This window comes from Sinocyclocheilus anshuiensis, unplaced genomic scaffold (assembly GCF_001515605.1).
Source record: "Sinocyclocheilus anshuiensis isolate Anshui unplaced genomic scaffold, SAMN03320099.WGS_v1.1 scaffold874, whole genome shotgun sequence".
NCBI lineage: Eukaryota > Metazoa > Chordata > Actinopteri > Cypriniformes > Cyprinidae > Sinocyclocheilus > Sinocyclocheilus anshuiensis.
The window spans coordinates 593,802-614,216 of record NW_015538065.1 but is presented as its reverse complement, the minus strand read 5'-3'; the positions used below and the strand labels follow the sequence as shown (position 1 = coordinate 614,216).

The window sequence follows — 20,415 nt, the reverse complement described above, 5'->3', positions numbered from 1 at the left end:
CTATCTGTCCTATCTGTCTATCTGTCTGTCTGTCTGTCTGTCTGTCTGTCTGTCGGTCGTTCTATCTATTATCTATCTATCTATCTATCTATCTACCTATCTGTCTATCTGTCTGTCTGTCTGTCTGTCCGTTCGTTCATCTATCTACCTATCTGTCTATCTGTCTGTCTGTCTGTCTGTCTGTCGGTCGTTCGTTCATTCGCTCTTTCTTTCGTTCACTCTTTTTTGTCATTCTATCTATCTATCTATCTATCTATCTACATCTGTCTCTCTGTTTGTCTATCTAGGAAGCACAGATTGAACGCCAAAGGAGGACCATTGTTCCTTCAGTTCCTCAAAATGCTGAGAACGACGCAAAAAGCCTGTTTGCCAAAGAGGTAAAGAACCTCTCAATGCCAAAATTTGAGTGAAGACTACAGTTTTCCAGACTAATAAAATATGAGATCACATTTTCCTGTTTTTCATTTTTTGATGCGTTTCTGCTCATGCGATTGAGTAACTGAGCAATGCTTATGCTCTTTGGCAGTGCATTAAGATGTACAGCACCAACTGGCACGTCATCAACTATAATTACGAGGCCTACTCTGGAGATTTCCGGACGCTGCCCTGGTATGTCAAAGTTTGCATTTTTTGCCAAAGCTTTTGCAGGGCTATTTCCAAAGTTTGGTGTAAGCTAATTTTTCTGTCTTGCAGTAAAGGGATGAAGACGGAAAAGCTTCCCAACCAAGTGTTTGAGGTGGATGAGGGGGAGGAGGTAAGAGACATTAATGTTAGCCGATGGAAAACAGAGTATAGAATATCACACTGTCTCAATATCTTCTCTCATCGCTCTCTTGTTTAAACTGTTCTGTGTAATTGTGTATTACCCTGTTTGCCGTGTCAAAACAAACTGAACAAAAAAAATTTTTTTCCATTTTAAAAGGGAAAATATGGTAACCATTTTATCACAGATAAAACACTGGAGTCTTGAGTCTTTATATAAATGGTTAGAAATTTGGTTAGCAAAGAGCAGTTTTAAAATTCACATTCAACATACACACTGTGTGTAATTTATGTTGTAGCACAAAAACAGAATGTTAACCACAGACTAAATCAAAAGCCACTGTTCTAAAAACTCATTAGAAATTTCCGAGGGAACCTGTGGTGAAGCCTTCTCGGTTGGCCTGCAAATTCCCACCATGACTGAACAGTACTATGGGTGTCTGATGACTTGGACAGAATTTTGATTTGTGTGAAATTATTTGGAGTTAAAAAGTCACACATTTATTGTGTTTTCATGATAATTTATTGCTTTTACGCCCAGATACTCAAGTACTCAGGTTCTCAAGAGTGTTAATGCCAACTTTCGCATTCACATCCACCAGTTGTCTTAAGTGTCAACACATCTTGTTGAATTGTGCTACACCTTCTATTGACATTGTAGATATTGTTCTTCCCAGACAGCACTGTAAATTTTGTGAGGCTTCTGTGAGGTCATAATCAGATGTAGAAATGAAGGCCATACGGTCCATTACATGGAACCTGACCCTCATGGTCTATTAATAGACACACACTGAAGTGTCCAGCAGATCTTGATAAAATTAGATGTAAGGAGTGGTGATTACAGGGCAAAGAGATTGCTTCTCCACCCTGTGTGTGTGTGTGTGTGTGCGCGCATGTCTAAATCTGTGTGTATGCACGTTTAGACATGGATAGTCTAGCCTTTTTCCTTACAGTTCACTTAGTGGAGTTAAATGAAATGAGTTCTAATTCTGAAGACCTAAAAGAACATTTCTGGCCTAAAGAATGAGGCTAGTGAAGCCAAAAATGTACACAATAATAAGGAAATTATATGAGAATGAATTCAGTATCTTGTTCAGTTGTAAAATTCAGATATACTCACTCACCTATATGTCTTTCCAAACCTCTATGCATTATTTTCTTCTATGGAACACAAAAGATATTTTATATAACACCCAATTTTTAGCTACCAAAAATGGACTTTACATTCCATACCTTTGCTGTAAATTTACATGACTTCCTCCTTTGATCAATAATGAAATGATATCACTGTCATAGTACCTCATATTATACATAACTGAGAAGAGATTGGGGCCAGTTGTTATTATTATTATTATTATTATTAGAAATTAATATTAATTAACTTTTAAATTAATTAACAAAAAAAATAACTTTTATTACAAAGGATTTCTATTTCAAATAAATGCTGTTTTTTTTAAACTTTATATTCATCAAAGAATCCTGAAAAACATTTTTTTTCCCCTGAACTGTTTCCACAAAAATATTAAGCAGCACAACTGTTTTCTACATTTAAAATCATAAGAAATATTTCTTGAGCCCCAAATAATCATATTAGAATGATTTCTGAAGGATTCTGTGACACTGAAGACTGGAGTAAGGATGCTGAAAATTCAGCTTTGCATTACATGAATACATTACATTTAAAAATACATTAAAATAATAATAAATAAAACTTTTGTAAAGATATTTCATAATAATACATTTTACTGTATATACTTTACCGTAATATATGCAGCATTGGTGAATGTAAGAGCATTTTTTAAACATTAAAAAATATCTTACTGACCCCAAACTTCTGAACTTTTCAGTAGTGTATGTGTACAGTATATCAGGCTCTGTCACATTCATTTAATTTAATCAATTAGCTGAGTGACTCAAAAGGGAGAAGAGGGTGCAGGCAATTGATCTGTCTCAGAGGGGCTGTTAGGAACAGAAAGAGAGGGAGGGAATGGGAAATGCTGGAGGAAAGAGAGGAGAAGGGCATTTGGACAATTATATTACAGTGGAGAGCTAGAGAAAAGCACATCCATAAAGGACGCCAGGCCACTTCAATTAAATTAGACACCCCCACACACACACACACACATTTATAGTAGCTGTAAGTAAAAAATCCCACCCCATTCTACCGTTTATGAATACATTAATATTACTGTTATAAGTATTGTATTTGTTTTCAAACAAGATGTTTGTAAGTACTTAATTGTTGTATTGTGTTAATGTGCGTGTGATGTTAAGTTACTGTACGAGTGCTTATTTGCATGAACGTTTGTAAAATCAGAACACACAGTGTTCATGTTTGTGTCAGAGCATTTGATCTTTAAGGCAGAGAGGTTGCATGCATAGAAATGCATTGATGTGAGTCTTTGTATTCAGATCAGTCTGTCTGTTCATTAGTTCTTACTTTGTGTGTGTGTGTTTCAGGATTCATCATCTCTTTGCTCTCAGAGAGGAGGTGTAATGAAGCAGGGCTGGCTGCAGAAGGCCAACATCAACAGCAGTCTGTCTGTCTCCATGAAGGTTAGTGAAATCATCGGTGCACTTTTATTAAAAGACATCAGCAGATCTACAGCAGTCATTGTTCCTCAATATACTGTACATCTGCTGATCAATGCAGTTTGAAGACCCATTGTTGGAGAGGCCTGTAAGGTCTTTTGTTTTTTGGTAAATCAGAAATGTCAATTACATGCACTAATGTTCATACACAAAAACACGTTGTTAACAAAGTGCAGCACTCTGCACTAAATTATGTCTCGCAAGTACTTTGTGTGAAGGATATATGGTAAATTATACAACTTATTATACGATAAAATAGTCACTGATAGCGCAGCAAATGGCAGCCACAACACTGAGCTCCGCAATTTTTCTGTTGTTTTTGAATCCAAAATTTGTACACTTGTAAACTGCACACTTTGTAAATAACATATCTGCACACTAATAAACATATCTGTACATTTATCTAAACAATTACTTTTTTTCCCCTATACTTCTATTTTTGTATATAGTACATTATTTAATTTCTGTTTTTTTTCTTATATTAGTGTTATATTCCATCCCTACTGTGTTATTCCTTTGTATGTCTGCACTATGTCTGTACTTTCTTCAGCACTGGAAGCTCCTGTCGTCAAGTCAAATTCCTTGTGTGTGTAAACATACTTGGTAATAAAGCTCTTCTGATTCTGATTCTGATTATTCAATCCCATTACTCATTAGTCAGAAGGTCAAAAAATTATTTCATATACTATTAATAATAGATAATATGTGGATATAGCTTGTGTGAAGTGATTTTTGAGCCAAACTTTGTATTTGTATTCAGTGCTTGAAGTGGATAAAAAGAAGTGCCCCTCCCCCCACCCCCCCAAAAAAAATTATTGCTTTTCATAATTCCCAATGTATGTATATTATGCCGAAAGAAAGAAAATTGTCTAGAGAGTTTTTAATATAAATAAGCACCAGTTAAGCTGCGTTTTGTAATCAGCAGGAAATCATCATCACGTGCTTTCAGATGGAGTTGAATTTACTACACATAGTAGTACTAACTTGTTCACTGACAAGTTACGCAAAAAAATCGCAGACGATTTTATTGCGCGATTATGAAATCAAAGAAATCGTTCGCGATAATGACAGCTGTTTGCATAGCTTCTCAGTGAACTATGGCTCTATACGCATGACAATCGCAGCTTCTGTCGAATCGCGATCTCGATTCCATTTCGATTTATCGTGCAGCCCTAGTCGGAGTTATATTAAAAATTGTCTTTGATCTTCTAAGCTGTTTTAATGGCAGTCAACGGGTGTTGCAGTGCTTCATTCCAAAAGAAGTGAAATAAAGCGCATCCATCCATAATAGCGAAACAAATGGTTCAATTAAAAGGTCAGTTTCTCCCATCAGTACAGCATCAAAGTACAACAGTTTATGAGAATAACAATGTACTTTTACTCCAAATTTGCGCATTATATCATCAATCGACTGTTTGAAATAACTTCTTTCTTTGAAATGAAGAGGCTTTTTATCACAGATTGAGGCAGAAGTTATTTTATAGTATTCTATACAGCGTTAAAGGCTATGTCAATTAGCATTGCATTATAAATATACATTATCCATATGAAAAATACCAGAGATGGCTTGAAGAACACAGATAAACCATATACAGTTGCAATTGTGTGGTAATTATCATGCTTCATCAGTCAAACACTTCATCAGTCATGAACTGAGAAATCAAAATTCCCTTTTTTTTTGACAAATATGAGGTCACTATACTCAGTGCTTGAAGTGGAAAAAAATAAGTGCCGGTACTCCCGAACCGAAGAAAGAAAGAAAGAAAGAAAGAATTGTCTAGAGCATTTTAATATAAATAAGCACCAGTTAAGCTGCGATACCAAACAGGACCACAGGGAGCCACCAAAAGACGACTAAACCTGCTGCCTTAACCTGACTGTACATGCTACTATACGGATCCATTCAGAATAACTAAACCACTGTCCAGCACATAATCTAAAACACCATCAGCCGGCATTCATTATAAAACACTCCTGCTTTTAAGCCAAATAAATACATGCTGAAAATAATAATTTACTGCCATCTGGACGCGAGTCACTATTCTCTCCACCATCTCTGATGAAATTGTGCTGTTTTGAACTTATTACTTATTGCTAATGCATTCCCTTACTGGAATCTTGAACTTTCCAGAAGTTTACCGGTTTCAAATGACCTCCTGAGTAGTGTGCTTTATAGTGTCATTTCTAATCACCCAGACACTGATGCTTTGACTCAGAACCGGCAACATGTCAGAAGTGCCGGTACGCACGAAAAAGTGCTGGTACGCTAAAGACTAAAATATATATAATACTACGTACCGGCCCACTTCAAACACTGTTTGTATTACATAAAAAAACTATCAAACCATTTTAAGAAAAGACCAGAACCACACTTTTTAGGCATAACATTTGACAAAAAGGTGCTTGTTAGGTTTTAAAGGGTTAGTTCACCCAAAAATGAAAATTCTGTCATTAATTACTCACCCTCATGTCGTTCTAAACCCGTAAGACCTCCGTTCATCTTCGGAACACAAATTAAGATATTTTTGATGAATTCTGAGAGCTCTCTGACCCTCCCATAGACAGTAATGTAATTACCACGATCAAGGTCCAGAAATGTAGCAAGATCGGTAAAATAATCCATGTGACATCAGGGGTTAAACTGTAGTTTTCCGAAGCTACGAGAATACTTTTTGTACGCAAAGAAAACAGAAATAACGGCTTACTATTCTATGCTATTCTGTGTCAGCTGCGTCATGCGGATACGTTTTCTATGTTGTTTACGCTTTGATTTGAATGAAAACAATGTATCCGGGTGACGCAGCAGACACAGAATAGCATACGCTGTTTACGTTCAGTGGATACTCTCCAAAATGGCACCAGGGTGACGCAGAGGAGACGAATTGTTGAATAAAGTCGTTATTTTTTATTTCTTTGCGTACAAACAGTATTCTCGTAGCTTCGTAAAATTACGGTTGAACCCTTGATGTCACATGGATTATTTTATCGATCTCCTTGCTATGTTTCTGGACCTTGATCGCTTCTTCTTCTTCTTCTTCTTGCTTTACGGCAGATCGCAGACTTATAAGTGCATTACCGCCACCTATCTCTCAAATGGACCATTGACACTTTATCTACAATCTCAATTAGGAGTGTCAATGGTCCATTTGCGAGATAGGTGGCGGTAATGCACTTATAAGTCTGCGATCCGCTGTAAAGCAAGAAGAAGAAGAAGAAGACGCGCTCAGGACAGTTCGGACATTGCAGTAAATCAGAGGTAAAAAACGATATAAATACTGTTCAGTTTCTTGCACAGACTGATCGTTTTGTGTCTTTACACATCAGTGTATTGTCACGAGCCGCAGGGTTTAATTTGGTTTTGTTTGTGTATGTTTTTTTGACTCTCAAAGCCGTGATTCCCATTCACTTCCATTATATGACTGACAGACTGCAACGGTTTGAGTTAAAAATCTCTGTTTGTGTTCTACTGAAGAAACAAAGTCACCTACATCTTGGATGCCCTGGGGGTAAGCAGATAAACATCAAATTTTCATTTTTGGGTGAACTATCCCTTTAATTTGTGTTCCGAAGATGAACTGAGGTCTTACGGGATTAGAATGACATGAGGGTGAGTAATTAATGACAGAATTTTCATTTTTGGGTGAACTATCCCTTTAAATTATAAAAAAATATGTATACAGTTAAGATTAATAAGAAATTAGGATTAAAAATAAATGTTTTTGAGCACCAAATCAGCATATTAGAATGATTTCTGAAGGATCATGTGACACTGAAGACTGGAGTAACGATGCTGAAAATTCTGCTTTGCCATCAAAGGACCAAAATACATTTTAAAATATACTTTTTCTTTAAAATTGTACTTATTTCACATTAGTACTGTTTTTACTGTATTCTTGGTTAGATAAATGCTGCATTTGTGAGCATAAAGATCCTTGTTCTGTTTACGATATTTTCAAAATAAATATGAGGGATGAAAATGTCTGTAAACATATCACAGTATTTCTGGCTCTAGTTTTTACACGTTATTTTTTTTTTCTCCACAGGTGTTCAAGAGGAGGTATTTCTACCTGTCTCAACTCCCCGATGGTTCTTACATACTGAATTCATACAAAGATGAGAAAAACTACAAAGAATCAAAAGGCTCCATCTATCTGGACTCCTGTATTGATGTAGTTCCGGTACATAATGTAACTTTTTCATTTTTGCTTGACTGTCATGTGATCAAAAGGTACAAAGGTTTACAGGGCTTGATGAACAGTGTTTAATTTTAAGTCAGAAAGTATGTAAAATGCTCTTATAAAGCTTTTCTTTGTTGCTAGAAATGAGCATTATAAATGATGAAGTGATGTTTTGTTTTACATCTTGGAAGTATCTGAATATGGAAATATCTGAAGTTGGTTTGATACATATTTCAGGAAGTTTTACAACAGCACGTAGCAGCCCTCAGGCTCTGTAACACAACCAGAGGAATCTTCCTTGCCGAACACCCATTATTATTATAACCACAAACAGCTCTTAAAGTCACACCATTAAATTCCTCCACCGACTGACGCAGCACATTTCTTGCAGTGTCCTAAGATGAAGCGCAATGGCTTTGAGCTGAAGATGCAGGAAGGTAACAGTCACTATCTGGCGGCAGACAGCGAGGCCGAGATGGAGGAGTGGGTAAACACGCTGAAACAGACCTTACTGAGCACGATGGATGACAGGAGGAATGGATCAGAACCTTCTGAAGGTTCTCTGGGTAAATAACACACACCCCCATTAACACATGTGAAGATGCTTCAGACTTTCTCCATAAAATAAACTTTACTGGTTTGGAACATCATGAGTTTTGAACTATCCTTTTAAGCATTTCAATTGTGTGAGCACCATCATCACTTTAATGATGTAACTTATTGCATCATCATCAAAGAAGACATGATGTCACTCCCAAAATACCAACAATGAGCAGTTTTTAATTGGCTGTTCTCCCTGATTCCCATTCGTCTGGGAACAAATACCGCCCTCTTATTAATGAAAATATCCAAACGATCCCCCCACATAACCAAATGACGAGCATTTTGGCAACATAGGCAAATTCTGGTATGTGCTGCTTCCTGAAAAGATGCATAGTTCCCATTCTGCCTCTTCCAAATTGTTTTATATTGGGGCCTTTTTGAAACCTATTGAACTTGATGTTTTCTCTGTATTCAAATAAGGCCAGCTGAATAATAATAATAGTATTAGTACAGTTTCTGCTGTTTTATTATAGGAGGCAGTCGTTTGGACTTCGAGTAAATATTCTCGTGTTGACAGATTACTGAAATGTTCGGGAGGCTGTATTCATATAGAGGAGCTGTGAAGGGAATGCTACTTTTGGCCTGTTCAGTAAAGACACTGATAAACAACTCCCTGTGCTTCTGTGGTATAAACTTTGGTCAATAGTGGCGTTTGTTTTTAAGACCTTCCATGTGCTGGTCATGAGGAAATGAAATTATGTTTTCAATAACGTGCTTTCAATCTCTAGCTTCTCGGTTTTTGGAATGACTAATATACAGAATTCAGATCTGTGTTGAAAGGCATTTGTTTTGTTTATTGTAAGTCTAGATAGTATACCAAGCACTTTCCATGAATGGTGTACAAAATAGAGTCTGTAATATTTTACAGTTCTTTTCCTTTTTCAGCAACGAAAGGTGCTTCAGAAAATGCATTTAAAAGGATTGCATAAATTAAATGTGGGCTAACATATTTTTTTGTCATTAAAATAAGCTAATAATTGAAAACATTAATGCAGTGAATTGATTATCGATTAAGATTATACTAACATTATTACGTTGTTGATTTGATCTTAATTGCAGGATTTAGGCCAAAATCACCATTTTAACAAGAGGAGAGAGATAGATATTTTGTGTCCTGTGTTAGATAATAGTTTTTCAAATCTGTATAATGGAATAAAACCAGACCAGTGTGTAACCTCTTTATGGAAAGTGACAGTATAAGAACCAAGCAGCCATTTAAAAATCTTCCACCTCACAGTGTGGAGATAAATCTTGTAGCAACCCACCTTCTCTAGTGTCTACATAAATAAATGAGGGCAGCTGATTTCCCAGAAAGCTCCACCTAGTGTCCCAGATTTGACACCATTAAACACACACACACACATTACAGTTAATGGTGCTGCTTTCTGTTCCAGTGGAGCAGTTTAGAAACTCATTTTACTTTCAAATATATCCAACACCTTGATCAGCAAATATAAGATTTTGTCTGTTACTTTTTAGTACCAGTCAGCCGTGGCTAAAGACCGTTTTCATTGTTCTGCTTGGTGTCGGAGATAAGCCCATATTCACACACTACATAATGATAAAACGCTTTGTCTGTTATGCATGCATCTTCTGTTAGAATTAATCAGTTTGCCTTTTGATTAACAAGTGTCTCATCCAAACAGATGACGACAGCAGTAGTCAGGGGAAACCAGAGAACATTGCGGAGAGCTTTGGCCGGAGTCTTCATCCAGAGCTAATGAAGGTACTTGATACAAAATAATTACAATGCTATCTGTAGTGGTTTGAACACTTCTTTGTGCATTTTAAGTGGCTGAGTTCAGAATACTGGAATATTGTCTATTGCATAATGTGCTGTATATACTGCTGACTGTTTACTACTCAAAAATATGTAATAGTATGCAATAATACACAAAACAGAAGCATGCTTTATTGTTGTCACCTGATCTCATTGTGTTGCATTGTTTAATTCAGTGGCGTCACAGAAATAAATATTATTTTGCATTTATAGTCCACTAATTTGCTTAAATGTCTTAAATTATGACAGGTCAGTTGAAAAAAAAAGTCAAGAAAGAGATATTAAAAATTGCGGTTGATTTTGCTTCTGGTTTATTCATTGTACTACAAATGGAAGGTCGAATTGATTTCAGTGAATTGTGGGACAAAGTATATTAACGCATAAATGAAGATTTGCTAAAAATGTAATCACCCTCAGGTCCATCCAAGATGTAGATGAGTTTGTTTATTCATTGGAACAGAAATGTAGCATTACATCACTTATTCATCAATGGATCAAGTGAATGGGTGCCGTCAGAATGAGAGTCCAAACAGCTGATAAAAACATCACAATAATCCACAAGTAATCCACACAACTCCAGTACATCAATTAATGTCTTGTGAAGTTAAAAGCTGCATGTTAAGAAACAAGTCCATCATTAAGGTGTTTTAACTTTAAACTGTCGCTTCTGGCCAAAATATGAGTCCATAATCTGTAATAACGCTTCCTCCAGTTCCATCCCCGGTTTTCCAGAACAGTTTTGGACCATTTTCACTTGTAAACAGTGCTTGATCTATACATATTTCTCTCGTGATTCAGATTAGATTACATTTTTTTCTGGAGCAGGCAGTATTATGGATACAGTACTCATATTTTTAGCTGGAAGCAACGGTTTGAAGTTAAAAACAGACACGCAGCTTTTCACTTCACAAGACATTAATTGATGGACTGGAGTCATGTGGATTACTTGTGAATTATAGTAATGTTTTTTATCAGCTGTTTGAACTCTCATTCTGACGGCACCCATTCACTGCAGAGGATCCATTGGAAAGCAAGTTATGTAATGCCAAATTTATCCAAATCTGTTCCGATGAAGAAACAAATGCATTTATATCTTGGGTAGCTTTCAATTTTGAGTATTATTTAAGCACTGTGCTCTTTTCTCTATATCACATTTTGGTGAATTTTGTTATTTGTTTATTTATATGTTTTTAAAAATGCAAACAGTATTTTGTCCTGTTATCTCCAGTATGCCAGAGAAACTGACCAGCTGAATAAAATGAGCAGGAATGAAGGTCGACAGAAGATCTTCACCCTGGATCCTGAGATGCAGGTTAGTCCATTATGTCCAATGTACAGCTATTAGAAAGACAGTCTTTCTTTGCCTGTGTGAAAATGAATGAATGATATCTCTCTATTCCTCTTCAGAGATTAGATTTTTCAGGCATCGAGCCTGACATGAAGCCATTTGAAGAGCGATTTGGACGAAGAATCATGGTTAGCTGTCACGACTTGACCTTTAGCCTTCAAGGATGTGTCAGTGAGAAGAATGATGCCATCTTAACCAACGTGAGTAAGCCCTAATCTATGAGTTTCATCTTGTTTGCCAGTGTCACATTTTCTTGATCCTGTTGGTCCTGTTTTGTGATGCTACCAATGCTACTGTAATGTTGATCTTAGACACATGAGAATGTTTAGTCTATGAAAAATCATGATCGATATTAGCCAAAGCAGTATATCCCTATTGTTTTCTAAGCACAATCATAATTATACCATTGTGCTCTGTTACCCTGGTGGGACTACGCCATTCATATTTGTCCTCTGTAGATGCAAGTTGTTTTTGTGAATTTCTTAATATATAGAGAGAGTCCTGGTATATCTTAAAAAGGATATCCTGTACTTGAGTTTGTGGCTTTTTTCCATGACAGCTTCCTCCTCTTGGTTTTTAAATATGTCTGACATCACAGTTATAGAAAGAAGAATAGTAGGCATATTATTTTAAATCATCATTTGCATGTATCTGATTTAAAAAAGAAAAAAAAAAGTATTTATTTTCAACATCTTAGAGTAAAACTCTTTATATTAAAAGATGAATAAAGAATAACAACAATTTATTTGTTAAATATGCAAAGTTGAAAATACGGTTTGCTATAGTCAATTAAATAATAAAATAGTAGTAATAATAATAATAATAAAAAGTGCTGAACTGCTAATTTAAATGCATATTTATATGTATACTGGTGTACATACAAAAAAAAAAAACAAATTATAATCTAAATTTGAAATACAACCTTTTTTAACATTTTAAAATATCGGTGTTAAAGACAAACACACTGTAGTTCAAAACCTAAAAATTGATTTGTAAATTAAAAATATATTTTTAGCTATAGTATAGTCCTGCCTTTTCCTAGTCTTAATGCCCTGTACAGAGGATATGTGATAAAAAAAGAAAAGTAACTGACCCTCTAACACTAGAGTTCTATCTGCATGTTTTCTTTTTGTTTATTATAAAAAAAATAAAAGAAAAACCTTGCTACACGTACTGCATTAGACTAACTGGGACTCTTCACAGCACTTACATGTTATTGCTCTTTTGTTGGTTTGATTGCTACTATTGTCCTCATTTGTAAGTCGATAAAAGTGTCTGCTAAATATAAATGTAAAGTATGTATTTTTAAAACCATATGTTTTTAAGCTACAAACACTAATCACATGAAAACCCTGAATTCCCTTTTTTAGGCCCCAGGTTAAATAATAAATGTCAATTATTTGAACTATTCTCTAGCTTAGACTGTCAGCGAACAGCAGTTATAGGTCATTATAGTTGAATATCATGGAGCTCTTTTAATGAGAGATGAATTAGAGATTGTTGGCATGAGGACAGAGGATAGTGATGAATATGGTTACGCTCAGTGAAGCACTTTCAATGGCTCCAGGGAAGGAATGCTGGCGCTCATCAGCAGGGTTTGGAAAGCTGCTGCTTCCTCGGAACGCATTGACTTTCCCACACTTTGCTAAATGATCTAAAGAGACATGACTGATGCGAATGGAGTAAAATTACATACAGAGGTGTGGTTACATAAATACATCTTTTGCTTGAATCTAATTTGCTGTCATTAAATTATATAATCTTTATCAATAACAAACTATATGATCCTCACAGCATGCTCAGGCAGATTGCTTGCTTAAATCGAAATGACTAGAGTAAAGATGTCAAATATGGTGTAATAACTCATCAGCCTCATTCATTCCACACTTTTTGTTTTCTCCTTAGGTAGAGCCGTTCTTCATCAGCCTAGCGTTGTTTGATCTGTCCAAAGGTTGCAAGATCTCTGCAGACTTTCATGTTGACCTCAATCCACCCTGCGTGAGGGAAATGCTTCAAGAAGCTTCTCCGGGGACACCAACAGAACCAGAAGGAGGATATGGATATGAAACAGTCAGGGTAAACGGGCACGGTCTGCCAGTTCTCCAGAGGGTCGCGGAGTCTCTTATACGCTTCCCCACTCAGGTAAAAGCTCGTCATACTGAAACTGTTACAATTTCTACTTTCTAGAGGTGTTATAGTCTCTGAAATCAATTAATGAATGTCTTTGCTGAAAGAAAATGCTGTACTTCCAATAGTGTCACAATAGTGATGAAATTATCTTATAGAAAGACGTTTATAATATAATATAATAATCAGGAGAATCCATTTCCGAGCAGGGTTATTATAGTTAACTAAAACCAAAACATATGTTTTTGTTATTTGAAATAAAATGAACTGAAATGAAATAAAATATAAAACCATTTAAACATTTTATTTAAGCATTTTCATTTAGTTTAACTTAATGTATTAAAATAACAAACTAAAACTGAAAAAAAAAAATGTATAAAACTATAGACTTAATTATTAAAAAAAAAACACCGATCAAAATTACTAATACTTTTAACTAAAACTAGAATAAAAAGAGAAAATGTAATTAAAAAAATTAAATATGAATTAAAGCTATAATAGTATCTCAATCATACTAAAATAGCACTGCCACCATTGGTCACTAGAAGTGGCTCCTTTCCTTAAAGGGGTCATATGATGCTATTTTAAAGATCATTTTTAGGGGGCGTGGCAGTCTTAACTTCGATAAAGAATATCTCTTTGGTTTTGAGACTTTAGTCTTTGCAACTTCAGGGATCTTATCTATGCACAATCAGCTTGTAACACTCCAAAGAGAAAGGAAAACTTGAAATCGCATCATATGACCCCTTTAAAGGAAGTAAATGGGATTTTTTGCCTGTTTTATGGTCCACCAGGTGAAAAATCCTAAGCAAATCAAGAGAGAGCTTTCTGTTCTTTAGTTTGTGACAGATTTATCCTGGTCACCTTTTAAAATCTGCACATTGCTGAATATTTCTGCAAATGACTGGCAACCCTCCCCAGTAAGCATTGTCCAGCACTGCTGAATAAGAAGGATGCTTCTGCTGTGCTTCTGATGGGGAAGTCAATGTGGTTTCAGAATTTTGCACATCCATGCAGTTTGCAGGGCTGCAGGTGGCTGACTATAATTATTGTTTGGCTGACTTGCGTCATTTTCACTTGTCATTGTATTTCTGCCTTCTGTTGAAAGCCTGTGACCATTTTGCAATAACAGCCACATGTACAATCATGTGCAAGTGAACGTTCACGCCACATTAGCACTACGTTTAATGCAACTGAAGACACGTTTTTGCTTCATTATTTATCTGTCACCTTTTGCAGGCCTGATGCCTTATAATGCAGGATGATACGGAGAGCTCTGCTAAATAAATGCATCTTTTTATCTCTGGTATTGAAGTTTTCCAATTTTAAATCATGGATTGTTGTATTTAACTAATCCTCTCAAGGCTTACTTATCTGTGTGTTTGAACTTGCTGTTCTGTACAAGGCATGCTGCCAGGGCAGAAACGGCTTTAGGTTTAACACAGCTCTGTTTCATAGCACTAACTCTATGCACTAAATCAAAGCCAGTGCCATGGCGGTCTCAAGCCTCTGCTGGCAGCCTGGGAAACATGACGTGGCTTTACTGGAACTGACATAACGCAGGGCAGCTGACATGAAGTAGAGATGGCTGGACGTGTTTGAGAGACAAACAGACACTACATCTAGTACAGTGGCTTGAACAATGTATTGCAGTTTAGTTTGTTATGATTTTGATTTCTTTTGATGATGAAATGGTACACTGTAAAATCGAATTAGTTGGGCTTACTTAAAAAAAGCATGCAAACCGATTGGCTTGAAAAAACCCAAGTAAAGTGAAATAGGAATAGTATGTTGCACTGACAAATGCTTAGTTAGTATAGTTTACTTACACGAGAGTTCTAGTAACTAAAAAAGAACTGTAGGGGGTACTTGATCCTTTCATTTAGGTTTACTCATGACTTAAGTATAGCTACTCACTGACTCCCAGAGTGCATTGCGGGACCATTTTAAGTAAGTGTCACTCAAAACATTAAGTAAATTGTTTTATTTGCCTTGAAAGTAGCTGTAACTTAATAACCTAGTAAGTATAACAACTAAGTAAAGATAACGAATTAAATCTAAGTAAGGTAAACTATTGGATTCTACAGTGTAGCGCAAAAGTGCATAGAACAAGTCTGCAACCTATTTATTACTTTTCTTCCCTTGAAATCAAATAACTCTGACTTCATTATGCATTACTGCATTAACAGGAAGAAAATCATATTTACATAAACGAAGTTCCAAGTGCCCAACCAAAGGGAAAGCTAATCACTATAATGGGGAGTTAAAAAAACAACAAAAAATCCTAGATTTAACCGTTTTGCTCCTATAGTGTGTGGTGTTTTCGGGGTTCCCCCCCCCCCGAAATATTCAATATGTTGAATATTTACGATTCACGATTGGGGCGCCTCCGACGTTTTCCGAGCAGATTCAGTCACTCTTAACACACCTCACACCACAGGAAAATCTGATAAGATAATCTTTAGAACCACCAAGATAATCGGGACATTACCTAGGATTGTCGGAAGGGGAGAAATCGGCCCAAAATCAGCCCGATTATCTTATGGTGTGTACCCAGCATAAGACTCTTTTTCTTTTCTTCTTTTTCTGTTGTTATGTTGCACATTAGCAACATATTAGTGCACTGCCAACAAGTCTTCAGGGCTCAGAGAGGTTAAAAAGAGGCATCTCAGCAGCCTATGCTTTAAAATTTGGATTGTGGCCCAATGAGAGTCTCTCAAAAACAGTCAGCACACTTTCTGTGTAGCTTTCACAGTCGTATTTATGTAAAATGTTGAGTATAATGACCAGAGATAACAATAATAATAATAAAAGTATCTGTCTATTTATTTATGTATGTATGTATATGTATATGTGTATGTGTATGTGTGTGTGTTTGTTTGTTTGAAAAATTGGAATAGAATGACCGTAATAATAACTATAATTATCCATGTTGTTGTTGTTTTTGTTCAACCCAGCAACAAATGAATGAAATAGCTATTTAAACCAACCACTGCATCCTGTGTAGCTTTCACAGTCGTATTTATGTAAAATGTTGAGTATAATGACCAGAGATAACAATAATAATAATAAAAGTATCTGTCTATTTATTTATGTATGTATGTATGTATATGTATATGTGTATGTGTATGTGTATGTGTGTGTGTTTGTTTGTTTGAAAAATTGGAATAGAATGACCGTAATAATAACTATAATTATCCATGTTGTTGTTGTTTTTGTTCAACCCAGCAACAAATGAATGAAATAGCTATTTAAACCAACCACTGCATTCCCACTTTTTTCTTTTAAATGACTTGAGTTAATTACACTGAACTTCCATAATTAATCTTTTAATGTTCTGTCAGTCTATTTAATTTTCCTTTTCACTTCGAATCATTCGTATAACCACAGTGTGTCCTTTGTGTTTTCCAGGGTATTTTCTCCGTTACAAACCCCCACACAGACATCTTCCTGCTGGCCCGGGTGGAAAAAGTTTTACAGAACGGCATCACCCATTGCGCTGAGCCCTACATTACTGCATTCCCACTTTTTTCTTTTAAATGACTTGAGTTAATTACACTGAACTTCCATAATTAATCTTTTAATGTTTTGTCAGTCTATTTAATTTTCCTTTTCACTTCTAATCATTCGTATAACCACAGTGTGTCCTTTGTGTTTTCCAGGGTATTTTCTCCGTTACCAACCCCCACACAGACATCTTCCTGCTGGCCCGGGTGGAAAAAGTTTTACAGAACGGCATCACCCATTGCGCTGAGCCCTACATTAAGACCGCCGACATCAGCAAGGTCTGGTGCTCAATAACAAACGCATGCGTCAAGAGAACTGTAAAATCTGTTCTTAGTCATGACGTCTTTCTACTAGAATAGAGAGTTGCATAACATCAACAAGCTGTCTGCAGTGTCTAGGACGCATTTTAACATTGCAAATGTCAGTCTGATTGTATTGTAGAAAAATGTGTTGTATTTATACAATTATTGGCTGTTAAGTAATGTTTTGGGCCTGAATTGTCTCAAATTTAAACACTTCCAGAATGTTCTGTAGAATATTTCCATGCCTTTTTATGTGTCTGCTTCTCAGACGGTACAGAAAGTCCTGAAGACTGCCAAGCAGACGTGCCAGCGGCTGGGCCAGTACCGCATGCCCTTCGTTTGGGCTGCCAAGTAAGACACAGAAACTCAATCCTTATTCACTTGATGGACTAGTAAGGCTTAAATGATATATGTTCTACGTCAAGTAGAATTACGTGCCCTTCAAACTGGAATGTCACAGTCAGTACTCTTCGGAAATTGCTTTAGTACATATTTAGGTAATGTGTAAGTGTTTTAAAGTTCATTTCTTGCACCAAGGATATGTGTGTTGTGTGTCTTCAGACAGGTGTTCAAAGACTCCCAAGGCAGTTTAGACACTGAGGGGAAGTTCTCTCCGCTCTACCGCCAAGACAGTAGCAAGATATCCACTGAAGACCTCATCAAACTGCTGACAGATCTCAAGAAGTGAGTGATAATGTTTACTAGTCTTTTGATGCCTAGTGTCCCTAAATGGTCAATGTGATTTTGCCCAATAAGAAATTTTCCTGGCCTGTAACAACAATCCTACAAACATTGTCCTAATTTGATCCCTAACCTACACACTAGCCTTAAATCAGAGAGAAGTGATAAGAATGGTGTAAAAGCCTTTAAGATTAAACCTACTTGTTTGCCTATCACTAAATTGTTGATGTGAATGGCTTGTTCCACTTGGCAAAATCTCCGTCATCCACCATGAATGTACTTGCTTGTTAGTCACTTTATTGCATTATGCATAATGAATGTTTTGAAGAGACATTTTTGTTCGTAGACCAGAGAAGAGCAAACTGCAGACAATCCCTGGACAAATTAACATCACTGTTGAGTGTGTACCTCCAGACTTGTCAAGTAAGTTTGTTTGTCTGTTATTTTAACTCCTTTGGCTTTTAATATTTGATAACACCTCTTTCTAAATCTTTAAGGCGTAGACTTATTAAATTCTCTGTAACAATTTCTTTAAAGGCACATTTTTAGCATATGATGCAATTTGTATTTCATAGAAACAAAGTCCGTTTATAAATGAACAGTTTTTGATCATTGTTTGTATCACTGAGAACATGGTTGCACCAAATGATGTCACTTCCTGGGTGTCAGTTTTATGGAATGTGGAATGTTCCATTTTTTGCAATGGGGAAAATCATGCAGAATCAACTAAACATTATGCTTTTGCAAAATATTAACTAATTAAATAATAATTGACAATTTTTTTTATTGAATATCTGTTTAACAGATTGTATCACTGGAATGTGATTTTAATAGTTTGATACAATCTGCATTAGGAATACAGTCTTTTTGTTGATAACTAGCTAGATTAATTTTATCTCAATCGTTTTTAATAATTATCTTTAAATAAATCTGGTATTTGTACCTTTATTACTTTTAAAAAAGGAATGGGATGCCAATTTGTACACTGTGGAAACATTTTGTTTTCATGATTTAGCCCTTGTGCTGTGCTGAAAATCCTAGGTTTGTATTCTTGGTCTGATGACTGTCCTGTTAAAAATTGCGTGTCATGATGCTAACAAGGTAGGGGTAAAAATCCTAAAAAGTACATAAATTATCAAAAATCTTGCAGTGTGAGTAAAGTCAGTAGGTTTTAGTCCAATGCGATAACATCAACTGGCATTTTTGGAAAAAAGAAAATCCTCTTTAGCCGAGTTTCCATTTAAAGTTGCAAGTTAAAGTTAAATGTGCAAAATTGGAATATCGCATAAAACATTTGCGACTAAGCACCGTTTCCATCCAACGAGTCAAAGAGAACAAAACCATCACTTCCTGATAAACTGCCACTAATTATCACTTAGAAAAGTAGGAGAAGCCACTGAAAATAATCATTTTTATATGTAAAATCAGAGTGAGCAGGCACAATAAATGCGGTCATTGCTTTCAGAGGTGGATGCCTGCTGTTTGGGAACGCATTCGTGTAAGACAGTTCTGGGAGGCAATTATACAGAAATATTTTTCTGAAAGGCATTTCAGAATGACCATAATGACATTTCAGATGCTGTGCATCAAGATTGGTCTGCTGGTTACTCAGGTTATGCTGTCCCATAGCGCAAAGTCACATGACTTTTTTATGCGCATGGAGGAATTTATTCGCAAAATGCGTTTCCATCTCCCATTATTTGCATTAACCCTTTTTCGCACAAGTCAAAAGCCACCTCAAGCGAGCGTAAAAACGTATTTGCCAATTAAGGGATTTTTTTTCTGAAATTTGACGTTCCATCACTCGTTTCTGATGCGATACTTCAAAATGCGCATAAAAACATGGTGATGGAAACATAGCTTCTGTTTCAAAATGAACAGAACACAACATGAAGGTTAACATATAACGTATGATATTTAATGTATCACCTTTATCTTCTCAGACTCTGTCACATCATTTTATATTCCTGTGAAGCCGTTTGAGGAGCAGTGTGAGAGGGTGTCCGTGGAAGTGGAGGAGTTTGTCCCACAAGAGGCCAGATACAACCACCCATTCACCATCTACAAGAACCATCTCTACATCTATCCTCATCAGCTCAAATACGACAATCAGAAGACATTTGCCAAGGTGAGATTCCTCACATTTCCCAACGCACATTCTGTAATTAGCGGAACTGGGAAGCTGTGGGTGGTGGTGCAACAACAAGCTCCTTCGAGCTGTAACAATGTCTGCCTACGTGTTTTCAAACATGAGGCTCTGTGAAAAGCCCCAGGGATTCTATTCATAATAAATTCACCAAAGATCCTATCTATAATTAAACAGACTTCAGGGTTAATTGCATCCTCCTCCACTGCTGGAAAGCTCATACTACTGGCTATTTGCCCTGTTACTCTCAAACTTCTTTTCTTCTAGATTAGAGATGCTACCAAACATGTTTACAGATCTGTTTCTCAATAATACTAATGACATCTGTTTATTGGCTTTCATTCAGTTTTATTCATTTGCAAAATAGCTATTTGTTTTATCTATCTATC

General features: G+C 36.1%; 1 protein-coding gene across 2 annotated transcripts in view; it reads left to right on the top strand.

Moving 5' to 3' along the window:
- The window catches only part of LOC107683516 (dedicator of cytokinesis protein 11-like), a 76,166-nt gene that overhangs the window by 9,418 nt on the left and 46,333 nt on the right, over positions 1-20,415 (top strand). For both annotated transcript variants that reach the window (XM_016479572.1, XM_016479571.1), the window contains exons 3-17: positions 288-377; positions 527-609; positions 694-754; positions 3,223-3,318; positions 7,398-7,532; positions 7,924-8,098; positions 9,782-9,861; positions 11,144-11,227; positions 11,323-11,463; positions 13,169-13,405; positions 17,053-17,175; positions 17,468-17,550; positions 17,761-17,883; positions 18,227-18,303; positions 19,824-20,008. In XM_016479572.1, coding sequence (XP_016335058.1) covers positions 288-377; positions 527-609; positions 694-754; positions 3,223-3,318; positions 7,398-7,532; positions 7,924-8,098; positions 9,782-9,861; positions 11,144-11,227; positions 11,323-11,463; positions 13,169-13,405; positions 17,053-17,175; positions 17,468-17,550; positions 17,761-17,883; positions 18,227-18,303; positions 19,824-20,008 — 1,773 coding nt within the window. The remainder of the gene's footprint in view (positions 1-287; positions 378-526; positions 610-693; positions 755-3,222; positions 3,319-7,397; positions 7,533-7,923; positions 8,099-9,781; positions 9,862-11,143; positions 11,228-11,322; positions 11,464-13,168; positions 13,406-17,052; positions 17,176-17,467; positions 17,551-17,760; positions 17,884-18,226; positions 18,304-19,823; positions 20,009-20,415) is intronic.